Here is a 21,847-nt window from a genome sequence, read left to right as displayed (position 1 = left end):
AATACAAAACCATTCACCTGCTTTAATTTTAAACCACTACTGCAAACAAGAACTAGCAGGAACTGTCACAACAGAATCAAAATATTTACATCCACATTTGTCAAACATTTTAAGGCCTTTTTTTTTTTTTAAAGGGCAATGAAAAACCATGGAGGTAGTGCTAGCAGACAAATGCAAGATCTACTGCATTTCACCTTTTAGAGACAAATTTGAATGCTCCTCCCAATACAGCAAAGTAAAACAGCACTTTCTAAAATAAATAGCTAATGTTAAGACAATGCCAGGCTTTAATACACCATTTATTTTAGATAAGGTAGTAAACTGTACAGACTTCTAGTACGGTTTCTTTTTTCATACAGAACAGTGTAGTTGACTTATCAGATCCTCCCACTCTTTAGGCTTTTAATACTGTTGAGGATCTGGGCCTAAGGGTAATTTCGTAATTCCATCTGATGATGGATATTAAAGGTTTTATACAATTATTTAACACCAAATGGAGCAATACTAATTTACATTACAGTAAGTCAGCATACAGTAGTTATGCTATAGCTCTTGTCCTCTGTGAAACATGAACAAACCTGTCTGAGCACAGCAGGCAGCTAATAAAGCTCACTGCCAAGGCCATTCCAGAGCACAGCCCTGACCTCCAGCCCCCTGTACCTCCACCAGATCACTGCAGCCCAGCACAAGGGTTGGGGCTGACAGTGCTCCTGGGGACACGGCCCCAGCTGAGCCCTCCTGAGCACAGCCCTGACCAACCCTGCACAGCCCCGGCCTCTCAGGGCAGGCCCAGAGGGGCCACACACCTTCTCCACCACGTTCCCTTAGCACAGCCAGAGCTGGAGTGGCTCAGCTCCGCCAGGCAGGCAAGGGAGATGTGGGCTCCTCTAAAAAGAGTATTTAGCCAACTCTCTGTTAAAGACAAACTGGAGGTAAACGTAGACAAGCTTAATTAGGTGAGAACAATTACTGAATTTAGAAAACTGCAAACAGTTGGCTGCATATTCAAAAAGAAAAAATGCTAGATTGCAGGAGTTTTGGAAGCATTTATCTACTGTCACAAGGTACCAGTACAGCTTTTAAATTACATCTGTGCAACAGTCTTAAGTATCAAATTTTCAGAGTGAAACTTTACTACATGAAGCCAACTATTTCTGTAGTATTTTATTCATCCAACCCAATGGATTTTATGTTCCTTACCTGTAGAACTACTTACCTCATCATGCATCAAAAACAGTAAGAACATGAGTTGTCTTAACAGATCAACTTCTGATAAGAAAGTTAAGACAGTGCACAGTAAATAAACTGTATTTTAATGTGTTACAAAAGTAGTCAACAGCCAGACCAGCTCCCCAACACATCCGCTACCACTCGCTTTGACAAATATTTCCTTCCTGCTCGAGGTGGAACAGCTTTTCCCTGCTCTTGTCTGTGTCTGTTTTGTAACACAAATCCGGTTTACATTCGTGGTTCAGGTTTGCACATACAGGCAGTCTGCATAAAGCCCAGTATCCTTCCAAAGCCTTTAGGGCTGGTCAGTCACACCTGGAAGAGATTTATCTGCATTGTCATGTGGATTATGTCACCAAAATGAGATACAAAAGTCAGCTCCAGACAGTTGCTTTTAGTAACAACCAAAAGACATGAAGACAAGAAACTGAGCAAGAGCATCAATGTGTCAAACTTTGAGCTAAAGCAAAAAGCAGAAGTTGGCTGTGTTTTTTTCATTTGCCAGGTAATCTTTTAATGACAAATATAAAAAGACTGAAAACATCTCTCTCTGACTGCCTTTTTTTTGGAGACAAATGGTCTGCTTTTATAATTACAAATATTGTGTAATATAAGACTTTCTTTGTACTGCCAACTGACAAATACAAGGATGCAATCAATTTTTCTAAGCATCTCTAAATTTGCAATGTGAATTACTATTTTTTTTTAATTTGGAAAGTTCTTAATAATTGTTTCATTTTTGTTAGAAGATAACTCAAAGTACAACAACATCTAGACCTGTTTTTAAAGGAGCTGTCTTTCCTGACACACGTCTTTGAACATAAGCACTCCTTTTGAGTTCAGTACATTCACAAATAGCTCAATTAAGAACAGTATCACCAATGAATTGACTACTGGAAAGAGACAAAATTTACCAAACATACAGAAATATAAGTTTTACCATAGCAATTATGCATATCAAAAGATGACACCTGTAATTAATCTTAAAAAGATACAAAAAAGAGAAAAACCTGAATTACAGAAAAGAAAGTCATATTTATTTAATGAAAAACTAGAAGTTAATAAAAATTAGCAAATACACAAAAAATATACACAAACAGCAGCAATACTATGTAGTGACTTACAAAGGGGGGGGTGGGGAGGAGGAGGGGAAGCAGCGGCCAGAGACCAGACTGCTCAACATGGCTTGTCAGTCAAAGGGGGAGGAAAAAACACAAACAAAAACACGAAACAGTATCCTTTTCAACAGTACAATCAATCTACAAACAAGTTTTTAGAATTATTTTACAACGTTTCCTGTAGAATCAATTCATAATACAAAAGATGCCCATTTTGGGTGTATATATATTTTCAGTGGTTTACTGTTGACTTATTTTAAATATATTAGTTACTACATGCAACTGCTTCCTGTAATTTAACAGCCTTTCCTTTTATTTACCTTCATTTATGTCTACTCTCCATCTACCAAATAATTTGTCTGACAGTCAAAGATGGTTACCCTATTTCTGCTAAATTAAATGCAACGGTTTTAAACACTGACCTGAAGAGGTTCGATTGCCATTTCAACACATGGATATAGTTACATTGATGCCTAAATTGCCATTTTCTGCAAAGAGCTGTGCAATGCTGGTGTCAAAGACTAGGCAGTCACTATTCATAATGGCTGTTGCGATTCCCTCATGAATGGATCGAGGAGTTGCTTCCCAAGTCAATCGCCGCCTATGCCCGTTTAGCTCGAGTCGATAAGCAAAGTTTTCTGCTTGCTTGCGTGTTCCTATCAGCTGTACAATTGCAAAGAACTGCTGGTGACCATCATACTTTTCCTGTTTCTCCAACACTAGCATGAAATGAAAGCCAAAACAAGACTGCATCATAACCCAGTCAACAGCACCAGGAAGATTAATGTCCGTGGCCAGGAACACTATATCTTCTCCCTGCAGCGTTGTAATTGACTTATGCTGATGCATCAGGTGCGGCATCACAGCATCCAGAGAGCCTTGCCATTTGCACGAAGCACCGGGACAGGGACAGGAGTAAGGCCTGAACTCACACAGCTCCTCGTGGTCTGCTTTTTCTGTGTGCGGCAAGGTTATCTCGCAGCCGGAAGAGGCGTATTTACACGGGAATAGTACGGAATTGGCAACTTTCTCCATAGCCAGGTTACGGATGGAGCCCAGCGGGCCTCGGCAAGTGGGGCAGCACGTGAGTTTGGGGCGACAGTTGCTACAGACCAGATGGCCACTCTGACACTGCAGGATGGGTGGCAGCACATAGTCAAAGCACACGGGACACTCAAAGAGACTGGCCAAGTCATTGTTGGAAGCGGTGGTGCCCGTCAGCGCGGGCACCCTCTGCGACGGCGTGCACTTGGAGGTACCTGTGGGCAGTGCTGTGGCGGTCTGACGGCTCATTTCTGCAACAGAACAGAGAACAGACAATTCAGATCTAACCACACCTCACTGCCGCTGCACACAGCAGTCCTTGACTCACAAAGCTTCAAGAGAAAGTAAGATACAAATGAAAGCAAGAACACCCCAGTGTAATACAAACTGCATATGCACTATGTGTAGATTGGTACAGACACTCCCATGACATGGAAACTTAACAAGTGAAGAACTTCTGCTCATTGTTTTGAAGAGGCAATTACCTACTGGAAGCTGCAAGGGAGGGGAGTAAAAACATGCTAAAAATAAGCAGTTTCTTATTGTTGGTTTGTTTTTTTAATATTGCATTTATTAAATGCTTCACACCCAGATCACTTGTGTGTACCAACTCTGTGTATGGAACAATTCTAAGTTGCTGTGTACGAGAAACAAGGCTTTAATGAAAAAAACTATATACTGGATGTGACCTTCTCAGTACTCATGCTTACAGTGTAATTTTTTAAGAAGAAGTTGAAAAACACAGCTCAGACAATTACTACTCTGCTTTTTTTGCAGGATAGGACAGTGACTCTTCATTTCACTACTCTGCTATTGAGGCCCATGGCTTGTAAAGCACAGCCACTGCTTCAGCTTCCGTAACAAAACCATTTGTGAGGATACCAGAAAAAAAACCTACAACAATTACTTTATTTAATTTCCCAACTAAGACTAAAAATTCAAACTTCACTTGTTAAATTTGAGTATTCATTTTACTATGTAAATACTCAGACATTTTCAGTTCCTCTCTAATGTCCCCAGACAAAGGTGACAGCTGTCTGACCTAACAGCTTGCTCGAGCATTCCACAGATGTGGAACAAGTACCCACCACATTTTGTAACATATTGTGTTTTCCTGCACTCCTAACTCTCCTCCTTCTTGTAGAAAAGACATTACTAGCACTATCTGAAAAAAATAAACATAGCTTTTAAAAAATAAACCATACCTTTGTAGGTAAAGGGCAGTTAAATAAAATACTATCCAAAATTGGCTTCTGTTATAGAGTACAATTCTCAGCCATGCTAAGTGCCTCTGCGAGTACAACCAGCTCTGGATCTGTCACGTACGTATAAAGCTCTCAAAATAAACCTCATCTTTAATCTCCTTGCTATTTGACATGGGAATATTAGGCAATAGGCAAGCTTCCCATATTTAGCATCATTTCACCCACAAACTTACTCATACTTGGACCAGACAGCTCAGAGCAACATACTGTGCATGCTTTTGTAAGACATGCACTGTTCAGGGCACAAAGCAGACGAACTAAGAGATTCCTACTTGCAAAACGACTTAAGTCCTTGACATTTAGAAAGTAACGAGAGACAGACAAGTCCAAATTACTCTACAGAAGTACCTCTCCCCAGAGCTAGAAAAGTATGAGCGTCTAAGATACGATTCCCAGACACTGATTTTATGAGTCTCATGTGTCCCACTGACAGCATCTTCCTAACCCACCGAACTCTCTTCTCCATCTCAGTCTTGGTGGTTTAGAAGTACCTTGGGAAAAACACCCATGCAGCAGTTTTCAGTGCTGGGCCATAACTGATCCTGTAGAGCTGTGACAAGAATGTTTGTGTCTTTTGGCTGTATCTTCCCACTGTGAGGCATTCCAACTTAGATGAGAAGTTCAGGATGTCTGTGACAAATCAAGCATGTGTCCTGGAGAAGTGATGCTGCACCAGTGAGGGGACTGGAGCAGCAAGGCCTCTGCCAGCTGCACTGCTCTGTGTCCCAGCAGCTGCAGGTCTGTGCTCCAGAACAAACCACTGGGCACGGGAGAACCAATGCTGATCACACCTGTTCGCTTGGGAGGAGCTTAGAAACAACAGGCATATTCACATGTAAAATTCTGGAAGTGCTTCCCTTCAAATACTGCAAACACACACATTTCAGAAAAGTCTGTGTTGTGCTTCCTCTTGCCTGACCCTGTACATCCTGATCCAGGGATCCTCCATAACCTGCAGATAACGCTGGTGAAAACCACTGCGTCAGACCAGTTCCCTGGGCAGCCTGACAAGCTGGGTGAGCTCTGCTGTCTTTAATTACACCTCGCTGAGCCCATGCAACAGTTAAATGAAGCAACCTACAAACTTTGCAAAAGAGCTTGTGCACGGATGCACTTCCCACTTGAGCTTTCTAAGGTATGGAAGAGAACAGAACTGTGTTACCAGTGCTCCTGTGTGAGCAGCCTTCACACACCTTCCACAACACTCACAGGAGCAGAGAATGGAAAGGAACAGGGAATGGAAAGGAGCAGCGACTGGAAACAAGGAGCAATCTCTGAACCAGACCACTGAGATCAGCATGCAGGAAAGACACTGTATACGGCTACAAACTGTAATTTACCAAGCCTAAACCTGCCCAAAGCCTACATTTTCATCACTCTTGTTAACACAAAGATGAATAATACATCTTTTATGGCTATCTCAAAAGTTACAAGTTAATCACAAGCAAAAGTTTTAACAGTGGAATACATTTAACCCACCAAACCATGAAAATCATACAATTACAAACCAAGGAAAAACAACTACAGAACTGGAGATAAAGTTTAAAGACATTTTTAGTTACAAACCCCTTACTACGGGTAAAAACACTTATATGCAATATTTGCTATTTCATTATCTTTATTTGTACACATTAGGAAAAAGTTTCTAAGCAACAGCGACAAACTAAGGAACACTAAGGTGTCATTTTCAAGAGTATTAGCTCCTTTAACTCCAATTATCAAAAACACTGTACATATTACAAAAAAAGAAAAATCACCCAACAGTAAGAGTGAAAAGGGGAGAACGCATCTTAAGATTTCCTAGCTCTAAATCAAGAAAAGCTGCTCTTGGTAACATCTAGAAGGCACCTGTTGCTAAAAGGACTCTCGACACTGTTCTGGGAAAGGCGACATGCACAGGTTACCGAGACCTCCCGCGGAACACAATCTAACATCTCCTACAAGCCCAGCTTTAAATACTGCGCATAAGGCAATTTAAAGGGCGCTACCTTTCCCCTTGCAGGTTTTACTCCCCGGCAAGCACGCAGACCAGACGCCCTTCCAGGAGTACGGCCCGCTGGAGGCAGATCTGCCCGTCATGGGGCGCGGAGGAGCTCATGGCGTGTCCGCGCAGCACGGGCGGGCTGGGGCCGCGGGCCGGGCGGTGACCGCGCCGAAAGGCCCCGCGACGGCCGGGGGGCCCCGCGCGGCGCCCGGATCTCACCGCCCCGGCCGGGGCCACCGCCCCCATGTGCGGCCGCGCTCCGGCCCCGCGCCCCAAAATGGTTCCCCGAGCTTCCCCCGGCGCTGCCGGCGCGGGACGGCCCCGCCCCGCCCGCCACCGCCTCCGGGGGAGGCCGCGGCTCGGCCCCGCCCGCGGAACCGGGAGCCGGCCCCGCCCCGGCAGCGGGAGCCGGCCCCGCCCCGGCAGCGGGAGCCGGCCCCGCCCCGGCACCGGGAGCCGGCCCCGCCCCGCCCCGGGAGCCGGCCCCGCCCCGCCCCGGCACCGGGAGCCGGCCCCGCCCCGCCCCGGCAGCGGGAGCCGGCCCCGCCCGCCCGCCCCACGCCTCCCCAGGGCCGCCCGCCCGCGGCCCGGCCGTTCCTCACACGTGCGCACGGAGAAAGCCCTCTGCTTCCCCCGAAATAACTCCCCGGGAAAAGCTACAGCTTCCGTTCAAAACTCTTCTAACACATGAAAATCACTTCCTCCTATTTCAAGGATATTCCTCAGATGACCATTATTCACTGTGGATCTATAAATTCCTATTCAACAGGAATTTTCTCCATCTGTATAAATATTGTTCAATTAAGCAAAAGCATAATCTCAAGGAGAAGAGATAACCAACAGAACTAAAACAATGTGGCATATTTGATTATCTACTTGGGAGTATTTAAAAAAATAGAACAGGTAAAAGGATAAATTTGGAAGCCAAGTCAACACGCTTGCGTGAAGCACACGCTTTGCACAGAAAAGCTGAGACATGACGCTGATGTAATAATGGTAAGATCATGAAAGTACAAGTTTCAGTGGAGGCAACAGAACAAACACACTGAGATAAACTGTTGTCACATAAAAAGCAAGGCTATGAAATCTGAGTAAAGATAATTATCTTTAAAATGCTTTCCTACTATTTGAAATCCAAGTCCTTTTCAAGAAGACTTGTATCAGCACTGTAATACCTGCAAATAATGCCCAACTGCTATAAAAACAATCTACCCACTCAATACAAGGCTTCCTTCAGTCTCGCCCGAAAACCTGCGATCTACAGCATCGCACCAGGTAAGAGTCAAGGAAGTTTACAAGCAGAACAGAGAAGCTGAAGAAAAACTGCATAAAAACAGCTTTTGAGAAGCTAATAGCGTGTTGTGAGGTGCGTGAAACATGTCCCAGGCTGCCCCTCGTGTGGCAGTGTCCCCAGAGCCACCCACCGGCCCCTGGCCACGCTGCCCGTGTGCTTTGCTGGCTGCACAGTGCCTCGGGGACAAAGCCTTTGGGACCCGGACACAGAACCAAAAAATCCTGTAGGAAAAGGAAGGCACAACCAAACCACTGGTTAAAAAGCTCTGCTACGGCGCAGGCACACAGAAAGTAGTTTGAAGAAATTGAAAAAGATCGCGTGCCTCACGTGTCTGGGAATTATCAATGGCAAACAGGACTAGACTGATACTCTTCCAGCTTCTCACCTTACCAAGGTGTTAGCTCCAGACACATTCTAAAAATCACATTTATGCTTCACTGGAATACAGGGTACCTCTGACAAATTCAACTCAGCATCATCCACTTCTCTCATATCAAATAGCACATCTTCTCTCATATCTTCATCCACCCATATCAAAGAGATTAGACTTGAATTTAGCATTTTAGCTAGCTTTTGAAAGGGTAACCTAATATTAGTTTGAGGAAAAAAAAAACCATACAAAAGCCCTCTATAGTAATCTTAATGGTTGGAAGGGAAAAAGTCCCATATAAGAGTAATAAACAGAAAAAAATTTATCACAATTGTCTGTATGTGATGCAACAACATATTTTTTTCTATAACATTTAAAAACTAACCGAGTTCAGGAACGTCCATTTAAAATGCACTCTTAATGCATTACAACCATCAACAAAGTAATAGAAAATCTTTCATCTTTTTCAACAGTGTAATCATATTTGAATAAGACTTTTTTACACACAGTACTCTTAAGCGAGAACAGGACGAAGTTGTGAAAAACACTGACAAGTTACTTTTTTCAAGATGTGACACAAGCCAAAGAACGTTAAGACCCAAAATCTAAATGAAAGGCTGAAAACGCTCATTAAACATAATACATATCAGAGAAAAGCTTGCCAATATTTTTTAAGAAACTAGTATTTTTATTTAATTTCAAAGATATTTTAGGGCACAAGGTTTTGCCTTTTGCAGTCTATCAGTTTCTCCTTCCCACCTCTCGGGAGATGTTAGATCCCAAGGGCCTGGCAAGGATCAAATGCAGGCCTGGACAGACATGTGCACCCCTGCTCAGACACAGCCTCTGGATCTGCTGGCCTACTTCACAATTTTTAGAACACAGTTCATGACATAAATTATTAATCAACTATATAACACAATTTAATCTCTATCCACTCTGGTTTTGACTAATGAATTAGGATTTGTTTCAACCCTTCCAGACACTCTTTTCTTTGGTGCCCTTAACTATGCTATTTGTTATTTCAAGACGTCTCAGGGCTTCTCTTTTCCTCCATAACAAGCAAAAGCTAGATCAATCCAATGTAACAGAATACTATAAAACGAGACCAAAACAAATATACAAAATTGAGTCAAGACTCTTGATGATTTCCTTTGCCAAAATGTCATCTGTCCAGTTCATCTCTTTTTCATACACAATTAGACCATTTCCTGCTACCTTGTAGTGACCCACTCTGCCTGAAACTGCAGGCAGCTTTTTTTTTGCACCTCAAGACATTCCCTACCAACCCCATTTTCCAACCACCAGGAAGGGAAATCCCTACAGATTTATATAACCATGGAATTGTCTTCGTGGCCAGCACTGCAGCGAGCCCCCAGCCCCTGACACCCCATGTTTCTGATGTGTCCCATACGTGTTCTCTCATGATCCCCAATGGAGCCATGGCAGTGCCTGTCCAGACCTTCTCCAAGTTCACCACACCCCACGTGGCAGATGCAGACACAAACACAGCCATGGAAACACCAAGAGCATTGTTCCACCCACCAAATCAGAGCGACCTATTTCTAACTCAGCACAAAATCCTGACTTTGGTCAGGGCTGTTTGATTTCTCCCTCATAGCCGTCACTCACTATTTCTCCTGTGGAGATATGCTGGAATACTCAGCATCAGCCCAGGAGAGGTTTTTCCCTAGCTGCTAAAGATTTTCTTTCCAACTTTATAAGGTTAAGATTAGGAAGGAACAGTATCCTGTAGAAGACATACAATAAGCACATCAAAATCACATTAGTAACCAACTACTATGACTGAAGTGTTCAATTTTAAATGCAACAAAGAAATCCATCAATTCCAACTAGTGAATAACCTGTTCTCCAGTCAGAGTTTCAACATCCACCTTTGCACAGAATACTGCAACCCACACTGCTATGGTACTCCAGCCTTGGGAAGGAAGACAAGCTGAGGAACAAAGCTTTGCAAAAAAACTGATAAACTCCCCAGTTTCATTCAGAAGGAAAACTAAAAGTGTCTGATCAATAGACAAAACCTGAGTTTGGACCACTCACTCTGTACTCTATAGGCGGAGAATATGCCAGCTTTCAAAACTTACATATAGAATTAAATTTAAAAGTAGGTTTCCTTGTAAATTCGGACCCCCTACAAATCATAAAGCAAAACAGGATGTTTATCTCTCCTGTTTTTTGAGCTTGGAAGGAAAGGAAGGAGGACAGAAAGCAAAAGCTACAGGAAATATCAAAGAAATTCCTGAAAATTTAAGCAATATTAAAACCAACTAATCAAATGCCACTGTGAACAAAGAAAATGTAGTAATACATTAAATAAATTGATATAAGCAACAAAATAAAAATTATTTATTTTCTATAATCTAATGTAATAAAAAAGGAGTTAAGCAACAAACTCGCTAGTGAAACTATATTCAGCTAAACAAAAATACAGGGGAAAACCACTCTTTAAATACAAATCAAACCCAAACATTTGCATTAAAAAGATCATGGACCACTTCCACATTGGACTTGACCATATTTTTCCTTTTTAAAAACAAGCAAATAACTTGTCTTGCTGTGACACCGCCAAATCCCACCTAGCAGAAAAACACTGCTCCAGGCTGTATTCTGCACACTCCTGCACTGCTCCTGGTGGTGCTGTCTGACAAGAGCCTTCTCTTCCCTCCTTCCCCAGCTCTGTATCCCCAGTGCCAGGATCAGCAGGCAGCCAGTGGCCACAGCCACTGCCACAGGACACCCAGATCAGCAGGCAGCCTTGCCACGGGACACCCAGAGCTGCCCCCACAGACCCTACAGCACCGTAAACCCTGGGATGAACCCAACCTGCGCCCCAGGAGCCCTCTGAGAGCCCCAAGGGAGCGTGCCTGTCTGCAGCCTGCTGTGCTCTGTGCAGCGGTCTCGAAATTAAGGTGGCAGAAACCACAGAATCTAAGAAAATAATATGAAAATACAGATAACTCTATGCAAACTAAGTAACAGGGAAAAGATTTTTGTTTTATTTTTAGTAGTATCTAGTTTCTGTTCACTGTGCACAGAACCCACTGAATTGAGCTGTATCAGAATCATCCTTCAACAGTTCAGCCCAGTAATATCTAAAAACACAGAAGACAGCTACCTTTTTAAAGTTTCTGGACATACAATGCTGCAATAAAAAGTAAGGCAAGCACACAGAAGGATCAGCTACAGAGTAAACTAGTAAGAGCAGCAGAAAAGAAGAAAGCAAGATATTTTTCATGCTCTAACACATACTGCCATTCAGACGTCTCTAAACAGGAAGCACTCAATTGTTCTACAAGGCATCATTGATGGGCTCTGTATACAATTACACTCCATTAGAATTTTTAAAAAAAGGAAAGAAGAAAAAAAATAACCAACCCCCTCTATAAACATTAACAGCAAATCCTACCACGTGTGACAATTTGGGGGCTGTTTCTTTCCTCAGTCTGATTTTGCAAACCCTATATACTCTTCAGTGCATGCTGTAATTGCCACGCAATATTGCATCACCATTCTGTGTCTGTGGCAGACACAGGGAGGAGGGTGTGGCATGGAAGCACCTACCTTAATTCAGTAAGGCTCAGCTAAAAGCAGCACCTGTACTTTGATGTGTCTTCACTTACCAAGTCTTTCTGTGATAACTATTCCAATTCAAATTCAAGACCTATTTTATCCTCAATATTCTCCCTGCATAACTTAACAGTAGTAGGGAGCAGACCATCAAAATAACTAGACCTAATCAAAGAGATCTACAAATAAAGACTGCCCTACAGAAGACTGACCTGTGACACAGAAAGCCCCCCTGGAGGAAGTCAGGACAGGATGACATACATTGACTACTTTTACAAAGACACCTCCATCTTGTTAATTCCTTAGGTTTGTACACACTTCCATTTCATCACTTCTTCTTGGGATCATTCACTTCCTTCTGTATTCCTGTATGCAGCCCTGATGACAGTGAAGCTTGTGTAAAGTATGGCAATCTAAACTCAGGAGGACAAATATGTAGGGGAGGGCTTAGAGAATCAAGATACTTACTGCAGAGACCAGACCTTGGTGCCACAAGGTATGTCAGGTATGGATCCTACATAAATACATCCAGCATCACAGAACACTCTCTAATGGCCTAACTTTTAACACCTCAGAAATGATTAATTTTTAGAACCTCTGGTACTAAACTACAGAATCTCTAGTTTATCTAAGTGACAGTTTTTACAAATCTGTTTTTTAAAATTAATCTTCAAAAGCAAGAACTTTCAGAAGAATGTCCAATAAAGATAATGCATTTATTTTATCACAGACACACACCACAAGGAGAATAAAAGACACAACATTTAAAAGTAAAGGATCGCATCTGTCTTTTTAAAACAGATATTTCCAAATTTTTGAACTAAAATTTTCCTACTATGTACACTAATTCAAAAGGAAAGCTGTGGCAATCTAAGGTGGCCACAGGTTTTTGTATTTTGTTGATATACCGCAGGTAGAAAACAGAAAGCACTGAACTTAAGACTATGTAAGACCTTTGTAAAAGAAGTACAAAACTACAGTGGGACTTTTGCATTTCTGATGGTTCCACACTTTACAGTACTCCATTTCTTTAAACTCCCATTTTCTGCATGCCTCGTGTTTCTGGAACCTACTCTTCGAAGCCCATGTGCCTCCATTAGAACCAATTTCGCTTTATTTGACTGAGTTAGCTTTTCCCCACTCATCAGTTCTGAATCAACTATTTCTTGTAATATTGTTGCATGAAAATTCTGTTGTCACAATAATTAATATTTTTAAAATAATTATTAAAATGTTAATCAAATTCTCAAACTCGGCTACTGACAACTCTGCAGCCAAGCCTGGTTACACTGCTGCTGAGAGCAACAGTTCTACAGCTTCTCCTCCAACCCTCAGGTTTAAAATGCAGCTTTAGCTCACAAATAAGAGCAGTCTCCCAGAATGTCCAACCTGAGCACAGACCAGAGATGGGTGGAGCTGCTGGCGTCACAGCCCACCATATTGCATGCAGAGACTGAGCATTCCTAGAAACCTTTAAAAAAAGCCAAGCAAACCCGCGATTAGTGGTGCAGAGCACAAGTCTGTGGCAAGGGAGACCTGGGGTTAGTTCCTGTTTTGTCACGAGCTTCTGAGTCACCACAGGCAAGTACTTCCCTGCCTTTTACAGGTTTTAAACTACCTCAAGTAGCTGTGAGTCTGACCCATTAATGCAAAAAGGAATGAAATTACTTGATAAGGATACCAAGCTAATCCTGTTAGACCCTATTCAAATTTACTTCAGGTTAGTAATAACTGAGTATCATTACACACTAAAAGACACTGTTAAATTATTTAACATCTCAGTTTTTGTAGTCCTCAATCATCAGACTTAAAACACTGTTTACTTTCAAACTCCTGCTCACATATGGATAACTGCCCTCTACTCATTCCAGTATTTTGTACATCAAAGACACAAATTACGGAAACATTGGCAACACCCTTCTCACCATCTCCATCGTACCTAATCTGAAGGCCCTCCTGATTTTATGGCAAGTAAAGTAACCTGTCTTTAGAGGGATCTTTGAATTATCGAAAAAATTTGCCTCAGCCTCTTTTGTAAAGCTCCATGTACCCAGATTGTCAAGCAAGTTATTTAAATTCAGAAGAAAAAATCCTGTTGGGCAAGAGAATTACGTGTTCTTTTATTGCCATTAAATTCTGATCAGGTACATCTCAAATGCCAAGTAAAATGTACGCACTATTTCACTTATTTGTATTGCTTGGGAATTGCTTCATGGCATACAAAATTAAAATTCTGTCATAATCACTCTGAAGTCAGGCCTGAGTCTGCACCAGGAGCTAAACCACAAGATATTAAAAATGGTTTGGAAATGACAGAAGCAGACATATTTTTCTACTACTTCATATTCTCTTTATCTACACTTTCTAAATTCAAGACCTCTCACTGTCTTTCTCTGCAAAAATCTGTCCTCTCTTCTGTTATGTATTCAAAATCAAAACTTGAGTCTGTTGCAGTGCTGAATCTCTAACATCAACTCTTAGCCATGAATCACTGTCTAAAGCACAGCAGTAGAATTCAGTACTTTTTAGCCTTTTTCTTTTACACGAGGTTTACAAACATAAAATAGGTTGGAGGATCAAGCATTCAAAAAATGGGAAATAAAAAATTGAAAATTTCATAGGCAACCTTATGTCTACTTCCCCATATGCACATTATAGAACAGCTTTCAATGAAATCCTCTTTTTCCCTACACTCAACTCCGTAAGTAGATGCGCACCTTTACATCCATGGACGAATTATGACTGTACAAGGAACAACAACTTTTGTTTAAGCAGAATACATGATTTTTAAACAAAACTGTTTAGGTTAGCAGCTGTTTTTAATATGCGCAAAAGTGCTCTTGAAATTACTGTTTTACAGGTGCTGTTTTGGAAGAATGTCCATATTAGCTTCTATTATGGAATCCATATTTTTAATCTGTAAAATTTCCTTTCTAAATAATTAGACTTGACCCAGCCACACTAAAATTTCATAGTACACCATCAACATCTGCCAGCCAAATGATTCCCTAGTCACACCTGTGCAACCAGTCTCCAAATTAAATCCTTAGGGCACTTGTGCAATCACACAGATATTGACCATGGAGAGATGAACCCTATAGAAATTAACTCCCAACTGTGTTGATGCCTTTATGCACAAAAAGGGGGGAAAATCCTGTGAATGAAAGCAGTTCTGTGACTCTAAAGACTTTTATATAAATACAAGTGCATATATATTTCAAAATAAAGTAATTCAGAAACCCAAATATTAGTTGAGCACAGCAATTTTACAACTTTTACAAGAAGACAATTGCACATGCACCTTGTGAGACAGAAAGGAGCAAGACTTAAGGCTCAAATATAGGAAAAAGTGATCAGTTTTAAACGTAAGAAGTTTCTCTTTTACACCTTAAAGTGGGGTCATAAAGGTATCAACATAAAAATGCAGATCAAGCCATGTTTACCATATGATTTCCAAAACAACATTAGGTAATCTAAGATTAAAATATAAAACTGTAGCAGACCCCCTGTTGGTAAAAAAAAAAAAAAAAAAAAAAAAAAAGGTAATGAGTGTTCAAAAGAAAAAAAAAATCTAGAGTCCATTTTTCACAGAAAGGAGTTACAGTCACTACCTTTCAAACTAGCAACATGGCATGTTTTAAAGTTTCTTAAATATTTTAATAGCACTTCTAATTAAACTGCTCAGTTACAATATTTCTTAAGAGCATTCACACAGCACTCCAAGAAAATGTTTTATCTATAGCAGGAAGAATGACCCACCAGATACAGGCTCCATGACAACAGGCACACACACAGAGGATGCTGGAGTGTAATTCCACCATTTCCACAACAAACAAAAGGAGGCTGCCACCGAAGAGTGGTTGTGCTGCCTGCTTTTCACCCACTGCTTTTCCTTCTCTTTCAGGTAATGTATTCAACAAGACCAGTCTTGCACAAGCACCTGAGCACTTCCTGAGCACCCCTGGCACCCCAGGAAGCACCAAACACAAGTGGCAATAGAGGGCCAGCCATCCTTTCTTAGCTCTAAGCCTGCCCCGATGGGGACCGAGCGCAGCCACAGTGACAGAGGGTGGCACCTCCTGCAGCAGGGCTGAATTCACGGTCCCATGGTGCCAGCTGCCCTGGGAAGGGCACCGGGGAAGAGTTACCCTCTCCTCACAGGTTCAGTTCTCAACTGAATTTGGGACTGCAACTGCTCCGTTTCACATTCCCATGGGAGCAGCAGCACTGCAAGTGAACGCTGGCAGCCCCGCAGGATCTGTATCCTGCATGTGCCACAGCCTGTGCAGTGCTACATTTCTCCTTCCTAACACTGAGGTGTTAACAACAAATAATCACATTTTTTAAGAATAACGCTGACTTTCGAAAAAATCATAGGAAAAAAAAAACTTTTAAACCCACTTCAAACTAATACCTACATCACACTTCAGCATGAAGGAACTTGTACCAAAATTTACAAAAGAGATGCCTTGTATTGCAGTTGTCATCCCCTTGTAAAATATATAAGACATGTAACTTTCCCTCATGAAAGATCTGTAACACGGAACAAACAAACAACAAAGATAACACATGCCTTTTAACACATGCACATTTCTAAGCTAGACACCAATTCTAGAAATTTTTATGCAATTTATTTTCAAGCTTTCTTTCCTGCAGTTTAACATCAAATTGCTTTAAAATACTCCTACTCCTTTAAAACCTTTGCAAAATCCATACATTAGCAAAATTTTAAGAATAATCTTGCTTCAACATACTTCATCTGAACGTGTATTTGAAAGCAACTCTTAAAAATGTGGCATTCTAAATGCTCCTCTTTGACAGCATTAAAAAAAAAATAACCTTGAAAAGTGACTGTGGTCTTTCTTCAAAGTCTAAATTACTTTTTGCTCTGTTCAGTACTATGTGTAAGAACTGTAGAAAAGAACCGTAGAATATTTAAAGACCTCATGGCACTGTGCTGATTTGGCTTGGAGTAGAGTTCATTTTCTTTGCAGTGGCTGAGACAGGGCTGTGTTTTGGGTTTGTGCTGGAAGCAGTGCTGATAAATACAGATGGTCTTGCTATTGCTGAGCAGAGCTTGCACAGAGTTGAGGCCTTTCCTGCTTCTCACAACACCCCAGCAGAGGGGAGGCTGGGGCTGCACAACACCTTGGGAGGGGACACAGCCAGGACAGGTGACCCCAGACCTGCTGGCATCATGCTCAGCAAATAAAGATGGGGAGAAGAGGAAGGGGGGATGTCTGGAGCGATGGCATTTGTCTCCCCAAGTGACCTCCAAGCATGATGGAGCCCTGCTCTACTGGCAATGGCTGAACACCTGCCTTGCTCATGGGAACTGGTGAAAGAATTCCTTGATTTGCTTTGCTTGTGTGTGCATTTCTTCCTTTATCTATTACACCGTCTTTATCTCAATCGAAGAGGTTTTTGGGTTTTTTTTGCTTTTACTCTTGCAATTCTGTTCTTGATCCCGCAGGTAGGGAAGTGAGAGGGAGGCTGTGTGGTACTGAGCTGCCAGTTGGGGTTAAACCACCCCAGCCACACAAACCACACTTCAAAGAACTTCTCTTTCACTTTTAAGGAGTGGATGAGTAATTTTTTAAGCAGCCAAGTTATCACTACACTCTCCTTGTTTTTCTTCATGTCCAGCAAGGTCATCAATTGCTACGAGAAGAGATAAATATGTGTTTCTGGATAAGGCAGACCAAAAAAGGGAAAAGGTCAGCAACTGTATATAGAGCAATTTACTGCTCTTCTTATATCAATTGACCTGGAATAGATCAATGGTAATTTTATAATTAATTTTTCCAGGTGCAAGAGGAAAAATACAGATTTTATCATAAGTAACATTTTACTTCCTTCCCAAAAACACGGACAACCTGACTTTTCATATTCAGCTTCTATAAAGAAAAACAAGTTAAATTCAGAAGTGGACCATTTGGTTAGCTGTAATTACCTAGCACTTTATCTGATTAAAGTATTGCGGAGTTAGTAACCAAATCTCTCATTATTCCTATGATAACAGAAAGAATCGTTATTTTATACAGTCACTCAAACAGGCATATACTCATAAGTTGTCCTGGCCATTACAGAAACATGGTATGCAGTTTGGGTCAGAACCAGAATGTCTGTCTCTAGTGGCACAAACTTAAAGACTGTTAAATGGAGTATTAATGCTAGCTTTTGTCTTCCTTTACTCCATTGTAAAGTTAACAAAATCTCAGGTAAACCTGAAGTAACAGCTCATGGTAACAACACAGTATTTATGCATCTCTCCCAATTTCTAGCCCACAATGTGATACTGAACACAGAAAACACACATCAAAATTACATTTTTACCATGCCATTGAACATTTAGGAAAGGAACAGTATGTACACTTTCAAAAAGAGTAACCTGCTTATAACAATTTTTTTTTACTAATGAAACATTCTTATTAATGAAAACATTTTATTAAGGAAAGTTTGTTGTGTATTTTGTCAAAGTAAAAAAAAAAAACCCACAAAAAATCCCAAAAACCTCTTACTACTTTTTAAATTACATTTAGTTTTCACTTTTCTATAATGTTGGTTTTCCTTTAAAAAGCAAAGCAATGGAAAAGCAAAAAATCCAGTAAAAAAATCTGCATCTCCAACGTTCATGACATTTAAGACTGTAAACTCTGGAGCTGAGATCCTGAGCTTCAGGCACCACGTGATGGCTGAGATGAACCAGAGCCTGCCAGCATCCTCACTCCAGTGCAGCTGCTTTTTGCAGCAGGTAGCACCAACAGCACTGAGCAGGAATCCAGGTAACCACAGCCAGCAGCTGCAAACACAGTGCACAATCTGGCCTTCTGCAGACTGCCTACATGCACTACAACTGCAGAAGCGAGTTCTTTCTATGTGTCAAGAATTTCAAATATCATTCATTTACCTTGACTATTCTGCTTCAGTTTAGCTCCTGAAAATAAGACAATCATTAAAGCAAAAAAGACACTAATAATCCATTTGGCAAAACTACTCAGTCCAGGTTTTAAAGCTGACAGTTACAAGACAAAAGCACCACTACAGAAGAAAATAAATCAAAGTGATTCTAATTTAAAATTAAGAACATCGTATTTCTAATAGCAGTTGCATGCACAGTCTTCCAGAATGTTTCATATGAAGACCATAGTTCATAAAACTGTGCTACTTCATTTCTTTGAATTTTCAGACCAAAGGGTTGCTTCTCACATGAACATGCTCATACTCCCCTTTTCCACATTAGAGGCAGGTGTCTGACATTTGAGCAGGATTTCTTTCTCAATTCACACTAAGCAAAGAGCAGCAACTCTACTCAAACGTAACTATGAAAAGTACTTTTGTTATTTAAAGTATTCACTTTCTTTAGTTCACACCTACTTAGCTGGAGCCACTGAATTTCTGAGCTAACTCCTCTACTACAGTCTGATTGGTCTATGGCATTAAAACCTTATCAACAGATATGGCACAGTAACAGTTAAGCTACTTCATCTAGACACGCACTTTCAGGTCAAAAATGCCCATCATTTCATCAGGTTCAGAATTCTTGGGTCACAACAGATTTCTAAAATTGTATCACAGAGGGATAGGTCTTATTCTTGTGCTTTCCTCTATGATTTTTCACTGAAAAGGGCAAAGGCTATTTAAGAACATTAGTTTCCATTCAAATGAAATTTATTTCTAGCAGTCGATTTTTACTTCAGGTATACTCATCAAAGTAATTTTCTGCAACGAATTAATAGTCCAGAGTTCTAAGCTTTATCCTAAAAACCTCTGTATTACTGTACCTGTATTCCAGTAACTCAAATCTTCTTGCAGACCAGCTTGATTAAATCAGGGCTGAGAAGTGTCCCTTCCATTTTCCCTCCCCCTCTGGAATGCACCATGCTAGTCTCAGTTTAGAAAGGAGATAAACAGACAACTGAAACTATGTCCCGAGCGTGGAATATCCCATGTCCTTCATGACCTAGTCCAATTAGCTACGAGCTTCCTAACAGACACCCATGTGCCACGTTAAACAAATTAAATCGCTTTATCTATTTATTTAGACCATGAGTAGACTGTTCATTACAGAGACAAGGCAATATTCACCCAAAGTGGTTGACAAGGAGGGCGCAAGGAGAATACTGGAGAAATACTGTATTAATGTAAGCATAAAATAAAAAGTGCCACCAGCTCACCACCGGGAAAGAAACTCGTTTCTTCTCCGGAAGAAATACTTGAGATGCTTTGCCTTTCACTACAAACGCCGTTGTCTCCCGTCCTTTTAAAACCTTGGAGAAGGGGAAGGTACGAAGGTCCCAAGCCTTTTCATCTCTAAGGGGGAAACGGTAGGATGGGCAAACACCTCCCTCCCTCTTTGCTCTCACCGGATTAAGTAAGAGCTAGCAGCCCTCGCGGTAATGTCAGCGAGGGGCACCCAGCGGCACATTTACCCCGGCAGCGCGTTCCTGCGGCGGCCGGGCCCGCCGGGAGCTCGCAGGGGCCAGGCCGCCTCCCCGGGCCGCGCCGAGCCCGCGGCGCTCCCCGAGCACAAAGCGCGGCGGGGCCGAGGCCGAGCCCACAAAGGGACAGCCCCGCCGCCTCCGCCTGCACACAATGGCCCGGCGGAAGGGCTCGGGGCCGCCGCTCCCCGCAGGCCCCGCCGCGCCGCGCTCCCCCGAGCCGCGGCCGCCTCACAGCACCGCCCGCCCGGGCCGCGCTTAGGCCGCGCAGGGGCCTCGTCCCGAGCCCGCCCCGCGGTCGCGCCGGGGCCTCCCGCGGGCGGCGGGGCCCGGGCGGGGGCTGAGGGCCGCGCGGGGCCCGCCGCTCCCGCTGCCCCTCGCTCTCCCCACGGCGCTCACCTGTGGGCGCCGGGCAGGGCGGGACCCGCTGAGGCGGCCTTGGCTCCCCCGATGGCGGCTCCGTGAGGGCCGACTGCGCTGCGCCGCTCCGGCCGAGACGCTCCGTGCGCGGCCCGAGCCCACCGCGCGCTCCCCGCCTCACTCGCTCGCTCCCAGCGCCGCGGGCACGCGCCGGCTGCGCCCGAGCGATCCTGCCGCCGCCGCCTCCGCGCGCGCGCGCTCCACGGGCGCGCTCCCGACAGCGCACCCCCCCCCACCCTCCCGCGCACGCGCACCGCGCGCCGCGCTCTGCCCCGCGCCCGGCCGGGAACAAAGGCCGCGCTGCGCTCCGCGGCCCCGGCACCGCTCCCGCGTCCCGGCCCGCCACAGGCGCCTCTCACCTGCGCCGCCGCGGGGCCGCACGGGCCCCTCTCAGCCCGCACCGGCCCCTCTCAGCCCGCACCGGCCCCTCTCAGCCCGCCGGGCCCCTCTCAGCCCGCCGGGCCCCTCTCAGCCCGCACCGGCCCCTCTCAGCCCGCTGGGCCCCTCTCAGCCCGCCGGGCCCCTCTCAGCCCGCACCGGCCCCTCTCAGCCCGCCGGGCCCCTCTCAGCCCGCCGGGCCCCTCTCAGCCCGCACCGGCCCCTCTCAGCCCGTGAGCCCCGGGCGCTGCCGCGGCCCCGCGGTCGTGGCGGCCCCGCGGTTCCCGGGGGGCGGGAGCGCCCCTGCGCTGGCGGCGAGGGTCGGGCACCGCAGCACCCGCGGGCTCCGCGCCGCCGGGCCACGCGGGGACTGTCACAAGGGCTCGGGATTGTGTTTGAAAAAAGGAAAGAGCCCGCAAAGCGGCCTCTCGCAGAGAGGCCGGGAACGTCCGGCACGGGGGCATTCTGGTGGTTTTAATGCTAAAAACAAACCCCTCCTCCAGTCTCTGTTCAAAGACTTTGCATAATTCAGGTTAGGTCCCCATCCAGCGATGCCCTAAATAGAAATGTAATTTTCAACACGTAAACTGGATGAAATAAATGTATTTACCATTGTGCTTGCATATGCTTTGTTGGATTAGGACCATGCTCATTTACTGGAGCTATTCAGAGGTTTGCCAGAGGAGAGACACTGTTTGTTTTATTTTCAGTA

The 21,847-nt window shown here is 43.6% G+C and overlaps 1 protein-coding gene across 3 annotated transcripts; it reads right to left on the bottom strand.

Annotated features, from left to right (window-relative positions):
- Positions 1–2: 2 nt before the first annotated feature.
- SIAH1 (siah E3 ubiquitin protein ligase 1) lies at positions 3–20,973 on the bottom strand. 3 transcript variants are annotated; one of them, XM_012571107.5, is made up of 3 exons: positions 6,646–6,962; positions 2,771–3,643; positions 3–1,545 (listed from the first exon to the last, which is right to left on the bottom strand). In XM_012571107.5, the coding sequence occupies exons 1-2, from the start codon at positions 6,734–6,736 to the stop codon at positions 2,793–2,795; spliced, it is 942 nt and encodes a 313-aa protein (XP_012426561.1). In that variant the 5' UTR covers positions 6,737–6,962; the 3' UTR covers positions 3–1,545; positions 2,771–2,792. The 3 variants fall into 3 exon arrangements, with proteins under 3 accessions (XP_012426561.1, XP_030138384.1, XP_030138383.1); XM_030282524.4 differs by lacking the exon at positions 6,646–6,962 and adding exons at positions 20,074–20,209; positions 20,737–20,973 and having other exon boundaries at positions 1,293–3,643; XM_030282523.4 differs by lacking the exon at positions 6,646–6,962 and adding an exon at positions 20,737–20,972 and having other exon boundaries at positions 1,293–3,643.
- Positions 20,974–21,847: the final 874 nt, after the last annotated feature.

Source organism: Taeniopygia guttata, chromosome 11 (assembly GCF_048771995.1).
Source record: "Taeniopygia guttata chromosome 11, bTaeGut7.mat, whole genome shotgun sequence".
In the NCBI taxonomy this organism is placed as follows: Eukaryota; Metazoa; Chordata; class Aves; order Passeriformes; family Estrildidae; genus Taeniopygia; species Taeniopygia guttata.
The sequence above is the reverse complement of the archived record's forward strand: the minus strand, read 5'-3'. Positions and strand labels throughout refer to the sequence as shown.